The following is an 8,072-nucleotide window of genomic DNA, read 5'->3' on the forward strand; positions in this document are numbered from 1 at the left end:
CCCTCTTCCTCCCTAAGGGAGTGCCTTTATTCTGCTGCCTTCTTGGAGAACTTCGGTGGGTGTACAGTTGAGGGATGGGGTGAGGTGGTGTTGGTTAGAGCTGGCTGCTGATACTGGGTCATGAAGCCTCTATTAGATGGCGCTGGTGGGACTGGGGCAGCTCCAAACAGCCTTTTGCGAAAGGCATCCTGGTGGCAGGTCACCTCTGTTCCCAGGAAACTGGTGGTGCCGAACTACCAGCTCCCTCTCCGTCCATCTCACTAGCTCATGCTGGGTTAAATGCCTTCATTTCCCAGCTCCAGTTGAGATGCCATCCATGATTGTTAGCCTGGTAGGAAAACAGGAAGCCTGGTAAACAGTTTGAGAATGTACCTGTTGCTTATTTACAACTGTCTCTTCCATGTTTGACTTCTTAGACTTAAATGGCACATTTTAAGTCATTCCCAGGAAATGAATCAGCTGGTAACTGCCCTTTTGCCAAGAGTTTACTCAGCCATCTGTACCTATTGCAGGTGGCCTCCTCTGCTGCTGCTGTGGGATCAATCTGTTGGGTAAAGAGTCACACTGAGAGGCAGGACATGAGTTGTGGGCTCCGGAGCCCTGCTGAATGTCTGCAATCTGGGCTTCATTGCATGATGGTTTGTATCCTTAGCCAAGTTTTGTGTACTCTTTATACGTCTGTTAACTATAAAAAGAGAATAAAAGAGCTCCCATTTATAATACTGTTTGATGTTAGTTAATACATGTAAAGGGCTACCACAGTGCCCCACATACAGTAAACAGTATTAGCTAATTGTCTTCAGTTTTAAATTACCCCAGCAGAGATTTCTAGCCTTAAGAAGTCTGTAGGTGACCCAAGAAGCCCCAGGTTTTACTAACAGAAGTAAAAGACTCATTATTTGAGTTCTCAAGGCCAAGCCTAGAAGCTAGTTTGCAGTTTGCTTGTAGTTTAGTATATGATGCTTGGTGTTTCCTTCCTTAAAAGGTGAGTTGTTCATAACCTTGTGTGTGCTGAGCTGAGGTCCTCAGCACAGCAAAGGGCAAAGAGGTAATAGGAATTAGAGTCTCCTTCAGCCTTTTCAGCACGTTGGCCTATATACACACTTCCTAGTAAACACTCCTTCAACTGTGTCTTGAGGAACATAAGCAAGCCAGAAGCTGTCAGCGTGTCATCAGGTAAGTGAACTTGCAGCATCTGATCACCAGAGCTGCATCATAGGGTCAAACACTCCAAAATGACCTATCTTAAGGTATACAAGTGATTATTGTCTGTTAGGGGTTGAATTGTGGTTCCCCCCCCCCAAATTCATATGTGGAAGTTCTAACCCCCTAGTACCTCAGAATGTGAGCATATTTGGAGATGACGTCTTCAAAGAAGTGATTGTGTTAAAAATGAGTTCCTTCATCCGTATGACTGCCCTAATAGGAAATTTGGACACGGGAAGATCGCTCATCTGTAAGACAAGGAAAGAAACCTCAGAGGAAACAACTCTGCTGATACCTTGATCTCAGACCTCTGGTCTCCAGAACTGTGAGAAAACTAATTTCTGTTGGTTAAGTCACCCAATCTGTGGTACTTTGTTGTGACAGTCCTGGCAAGCTCAACACTGTCCAACTGAAGGTGGCATCTTTATGATGATTGCTTAATGAGGAGCGGCTTCCAGAATAGTGATTATAATTGTAACCTTAGCTTTACAAGTTCTCGTGAGCAACGAAAATGGCAGGAACCATTCATAGGGGTATGTATTGTCGCTGGCAGATTTCTGTGCTTCTAAAAAGGATAGAATCATTTCTCAACTAGGTTTTTGTTCCTTCATTTTTTTTGCATATGCACACTTGAGAGACATGAAGTGCCCCCAGGCCTGTGTAGTCCTCAGATAAGGACAAAACTTTCTTCTCAAAAACCCACTTAAGTGCCGGCCCAGTTTAAGGCATTAAAGGGGAACAAAAAAAAAGTGGCCGGGACTCTGCCCCTGCCCTCTGGAAACAAAATCTTGCAGAGACCTGGTTGTGCAGCTGGATCACTTAAGGAGCTAAGAAGCGTCAGGTGTCCACATCAGCCCCAGGCCTACTGACAAGTCTCCTGGGCTCCCCAGGCCCAGGTGACCCTGAAGCAGTCCACTGAAGTGTTGGAGACCATGTAAGATAGAGGTGCAGACGTCTATATTTAATGCAAGCCAGACCATGGTGAGTGTTACAGGTATAAAATATTAAAATCCAGGAGCAAGAGTGGAAAAGTCCTAAGAGAAGACTAGTAAAGAAAAGTGGGGAAGACTAGTCTGGATCTACGTTGTAATAAAGTAAAGATGGGGTAATGCATTCCAGATAGAGGCCTAAAAATTTTAGAATATTTGGTTTACCAAATCAGTAGCTGCTTTTTGGTTATTTTTAATTACAATAATACTGTTTACTTGTGGCAGGCATTGTTCTTCTAAATGCTTTATAAATAACATTTAAGCTGCACAGTTGACCTGTGACCTGTGATTATCCCTACTTTACATAAGAAGAGGCTGAGGTACAGAGCTTTAAGTAAGTGGCACACAGTTACCTGGCTAGTTGAGCCATCTGTGCCTCACCAGCCAAGCTTTACTGATTCTTCAATAGTGGCCCAGTTAAATTTGGGATCTCATCATGGCATATATTCATTACATGTCTTTAAAGGAAATCACAAGATCTAGGCTATTCCATTAGACAAGACATATTTATAGACATGAATTAAGGAGCTCATGACGAGTATGCCTTGGTTTTTGTGTTCTCTGCTCTGTGGCAGCACGTCCCCTGCCCTTCTGTACCACTGCATCCTTGCTGAGGCACAGGCTGGAGATGGGCTTTGTTTGGGGACAAACATCAAGGTCAGTTTACAGCCACAGTAAGAGAATCACTTAAGGAAAAAGGTAGTGATACTGGGAAAGTTGGTCAATAGACAACTTCAGCCCTTCTTAGCTAACGTGGTCTAGGGCATTTTTAACACATTTACTTGCACATACAGCCTGGAATAATAGTAGTATATTTTAGCTTAATGTTTATTTAGTCCTTCTGGAGCATTATGAAAGTAGGTTTTATCTCATTTTATAGGTGGTGAAAACAAAGTTGAGAAAAATTAAGATTTTCTACATATCAGTGATTTGCTGCCTGGTAGCACTTCTTAAAATGTATATATTTCAGGGTGCTTGGTTGTGGCTCAGTCAGTTAAGTGTCCAACTCTTGATCTTGGCTCAGGTCATGATTTCAGGGTGGTGACTTCAAGCCCCATGTTAGGTTCTCTTTCATGTTAATCTGATGATGTGACACCTCATTTCAGGGTGCATTAAACTGCTGCCTGTAATAGTTGCATGTTTGCTCTGGGGTGGTGAAATGCATTTTTATAAACGGAGAACAACTTTGTGGGCCATTGTGCTTCATTGGTTTAGAGAACTGGCACTCAGCTATGAAAGATGAATTATTCAAAAGCATGGGAGATGACATAATACTCTATTATGGAATTTTTCAAGATGCCTGACCCAGATATGCTGCAGCAAAAAGTGAGCCAAGCTATTTTGCATCTGAAATTCCAAAAATGCAAATAGTGTTTCAGTATGTGCTCTCTTTGGGAAGGGAACATGTTAGACTTTAAGGGTGGTAAGGAGAGAGGCACATAAAATGGCCTGTGACCCAGAGATCCAATTTCAAGCTTCTAAAAAGGAAAAAAAGAAAGAAAAAGGTATGTATAGCACCCTAGTCCTTTCTTACAGGTGTGTGGTTAGGACAAAGGACTACATCAGTGTTTTTAACAGTGTAGGTGGAAGAAATCTAAATGTCCTCCAGAAGGGCAATGTCGAATACATTGTGGCACATCCATACAAAGCAATACAATGCTATCAATAAGAATGAGGTAATCCATATGTTAACATGGAACTATCTCCAAAACATATGAAGTGAAAAAACATGTTGTCTGACATATTATCTGTATCTATACAATATAGTAACCTGAATTGTACAAAGAAGATACTATAGATTGTCAATTCCCTTTTATACTTTCCTGTGTTACAGAGTCTGGAAAGCTAAAACCTGCTTCCCAGACTTCTTTAGAGCTAAGATTCCAAAAAAAAAAAAAAAAAATCAAAGTTCTCTGATCAGATGTACTTGTGTGAGATGTTGATTCAGAATTGAGTTATGTGGGGAGAGCAGCAAGGCCTGAGGCATCTATTATGAAGGCTTGGATCTTACCAAGGGTGATGTGATTTTGGAGCTAATGGCTGTGATGGATGGAGGTTTTCTGATGTGGCAAGTAGCTTCTTGATCATAAGAACAGCAGCTGTGCCTTGCAATTTCACTTCTGCAGTTATGGGATTGGGAATCATTCCTAGAATTCAGCCTACAATCCATTTCAGGCCTTTTCAATGATATTAAGTGTTTATGATACTGCTTAATAAATACCTTTTGCCTAAACTAGATAGAGGAGATTCTGTTGTCTGAAAATAGAAATGCTGATCAAGTAATTGGTATCAGAAATATTATAGGAAACATATCCTCAAGGAAATGTGATCTTAGTTTAGTTATATGACCTGGCTGGGTTTCAAGGCAGAAAGGGACACAGAATTGTACTGGAACCTGGGTTAGAGTTTCACCTTTGATCATTTGCAATGAAATGTACCCTTATCAATAAATTCAGCTTGATCTAAACTATGTCTTCCCCTGGCTTAGCATCCTCAGCGTTGTTTTTTAGGTTTGTTGTTTTTTTTTTTTTTTACATATATTCCTCAAGAGTTATGAAATCCTTGTCACTCTGTTAAACCTTCTCCAGAGTTTGGCTTTGGAATTGTAAAGAATTTGAGGGTTGGGCTTAGTTGGGGGTCAGAGGCAGTAAGAGGTATAGGAGTGGTAAATGAGAATTGGAATTTTTTGTTGTTGTTGTTGTTGGTCAAAACATACAACTTTATTGATGATACACAAATGAAGTCTTTGGTGGATAAATTCAAGTCAAAACAAATGACAGAAGTGTAGGCTATTTTGATGGACAGGTTCACTGTCAATTCACACAGAGGAACCAGTAAAAATATTTCCATTCGAGCAGCACGATTAAAGTCACAAATGTGTTTTCAGTACAAGAGGACTATTTATTTGGTATTCATAATGGTACAGCTTAAAGCTGGAGACTGTCACAGATAACATCTTTCTGGATGATACATTATTCAAAACTGGCAGCTGAAAGGATCCCTTTATTACATGAACAAGTGGAAGAGCAGTAACTTTCAATTTTCATTGCTTCCAGACTGAAAAATCAAGAAATTTCTTCAAGTCTTTTGAGAGCACATAGCCAATCAGAATTTGTCCACTAGTTTTATAACTTTCGCTTTTACCAAGAGGTCATGGTGATCGGCTAAGTCTCGAATTTTCTTAACGCACACTCCAGATGTAGTGCATAAGTAAAAAAGGGAACCTTTATTGAATTCTCTGTAGTTGAATACTTCTGCTCTGAGATTGTCATAGATGATCTCAAACAGAGTAAGGGCATTAATAAGAATTTCTGATTCCACATAAGAATTATAAAGGGAACTAAAGGATGATGGCACTTGGGTGCTGAGCAGTTTTTTTTAACATATCTGGATTTTCAGCAAAATTCGAAAGTATTTTCAAAATCTCAACCTTGATTTTTCCACCTCCCTGAGATAGCAAACGGAAAAAGTTTGCAATGGAGTTGACAAGCAGGTGCTGGTAGTCATTGGTAATAGTCATGTTTGTTAAAAATTTTAGTCCAACTACCTGTACTGCTGAGTTCAAATTGGAGGCCATGATATCATCCGTCACTTTATTCATGTATACCTGAAGTCGGCCCTGATTTTCATAGTTCTCACTCAGGTTATTCATGGCCATTAAGGCTTTTTCCTTAATGTGGGGATCAGTTTTGTTGATCATGTTTGCAATAATTGGGAGGCCTCTCCATTTGCGAATTGTGTCCTGGTTGCATGAATAATTGGCATTGTTGCTCAGAGTGAGCAAAGCTACCTGTTGGATGAAAGGATCATCCGATTTCTGAAGCAAAGCAAGGACTTTCCTGACGTCTCGGACACCGAGAATCTCATCTATTTCATAAGGAAAGGGGCGCTTCTGCATGGGAACAGGTCTCCTCCCTCTCCCTCTTTGCTGGGTTTCAGGCTCAGAGTCTGACTCCGACTCTGTGTCAGTCCATCCGGACTCCCCTTCCTCAGAATCAGGGACCTCTGCCAGGAAAGCCTGTCCCCCATTAGCAGAGGCTGCAGCAGCCGCTGCAGCCCCATCCCCAGGGAGGAAGCCCAGCCCCAATTCATCTACTTCCACCTTGTTTTTCTTGCCCTTGCCCTTGCCCCCAGTCCAAGACCCGGTTCCCTTGGCTCCACCTTTGGGTACAGCTCCAGTCGCTGACCCGGCTTTAGGTATAGCGCCGGTATGAGCCCCGGGGGTCGCTTTCTTGGAGGGTGCTGCTGTTCTGGGGGATCCTGAAGTCCCAGGAGCCTCTGCAGCCCCGGAAGGCACTGCTGCCCCAGAAGGCACTGGCGCGGCAGGAGGGGTTGCGGGTACAGGAGCCTCCGCAGCCTCTGTAGGTGCTGCCGCCTCGGTAGGCGCGGGCGCCCCGGGAGCCTCTGCTGTACCAGGGGCTTCCGGCAGCTTGTGGGCCCTCGCCACTGTGGGGGCCGCTGCAGCCACGAAAGCCTCTGCCTCCCCGGGGGGTGGTGCCATTGAGGAAGCCGCTGTGGCCCCGGCGACTGTTTCGGCCCTAGGCCCAACCCCTGCCCCTTCTGCCTCCTGGACCTGATTTCCGGCCCCACTCTGAGCCTCAGCACTGGATGCAGCTGGGGCCACTGCCTCAGCTCCAGCTGCGTCCAGAGCAGAGGCTTCATCCTGGGCCCTGTCCTCTGCCCGAGTGCGGACTCGGGTTGGAGGACCGAATCCCGGCCCCAGGTCAATGGTGAATCCGGCCCTTAGTCCGGCTCTAGCCCTGGCTCCAGTCCCAGCCACAGCCCTGGTCTTGGGCTTGGCCATTCTCTTCTTTGTCTGGTTTCTTCCCCTGGCATATTTGTACACAGTACCAGGCACTAGCTCCAATCACTATCCCCGCGGCGACGCAGCCAGCATCTCGAACTCGGCTCATGGTGCAGCTAGAGTAATTCTCTGATCCAGGGCGTGGAGCTGGCTTGCCTAAAAGGGATGTGTGCACGTCTGGGCGAGGCACTTCCACTCAGGCTCACAGGTTTTCCCCAGGCTGCAAGCCGAGCAGGACCTGCTGGGAGCAGGAGCAGTTAACTTTTTTCCACCAGGCTTGTACTTGTGCAGGGCCCCAAATTCAGACAGACCTCCAAGGATTCAGGGCTGTTTCCTCTTCCCTCAGTTCAGTGAAAGCTTCATCCTAAGGACAGACTTTCGGTTCGAGGGTCGTGATGTTCCACTGTTTCTCCGTCCTGGGCTCCGCCTCCCACCCCCACCCCCAAATTCCCTAATAACCGCCATGTCTCCCTCCAGTGTACCAGAACTCCTTTTCCAGGACTGAATAAACGGGGGTGAAGGGCTGTGTGGGTTGGAGGTGTCTGGAAAGCAGTCTGGGAGTTAGCACAGCGGTTTAATACCAGATCCTCTCAGGGTCCCCCCCTCCTGTGAAGCCCAGACAGCGCCAAACCCGCCATCTCCCCTCCAGAGGCTGGCACACCCATTTTCCAGCACCCCCAAAGGACAGGGGGCCGGCCGGGGGCGGGGGGAGAAGGGAAAGCGGAGGGGTGGTCGGGGGAGGTATCAGCAAAGTGAGGGTGAGAGTGAATGGGCCGGGCCGGCTTGTTTCCAAACTGCGTCCCCTCCGGTCACCCTTGCCCAACCACCCCGCTGGCCTTATATGCGCTGCCACGTTTATTTCTCTTCCCTCCTCCTCTCAAAACAGGACGGGATGTGGGGTGCGGGGCCTGCCCGGATCTGGGGGAATTTTCTCCTCCTCCTCCTCGCCTGGGTTAAACGCACGGCAGTGCGCAGCGCAAGAGAGCTGGTACCCAGAGGAGCGAGAATTGGAATTTTATTTTGGTGTAGTCATTAGAGGTTATTCAAGAAAGTCAACCATCCTCATTAGATAG

General features: G+C 45.6%; 1 protein-coding gene across 1 annotated transcript; it reads right to left on the bottom strand.

The window, feature by feature from the left end:
- Positions 1 to 5,300: 5,300 nt before the first annotated feature.
- On the bottom strand, positions 5,301 to 7,583 carry LOC113922731 (armadillo repeat-containing X-linked protein 2-like). The gene is given in 4 exon segments (XM_027594960.2): positions 5,301 to 5,573; positions 5,575 to 7,039; positions 7,041 to 7,374; positions 7,482 to 7,583. Coding segments are annotated over 3 exon segments (1,806 nt in total). The 5' UTR covers positions 7,109 to 7,374; positions 7,482 to 7,583.
- Positions 7,584 to 8,072: the final 489 nt, after the last annotated feature.

The sequence above is a fragment of the Zalophus californianus genome, chromosome 9 (genome assembly GCF_009762305.2).
Source record: "Zalophus californianus isolate mZalCal1 chromosome 9, mZalCal1.pri.v2, whole genome shotgun sequence".
In the NCBI taxonomy this organism is placed as follows: domain Eukaryota; kingdom Metazoa; phylum Chordata; class Mammalia; order Carnivora; family Otariidae; genus Zalophus; species Zalophus californianus.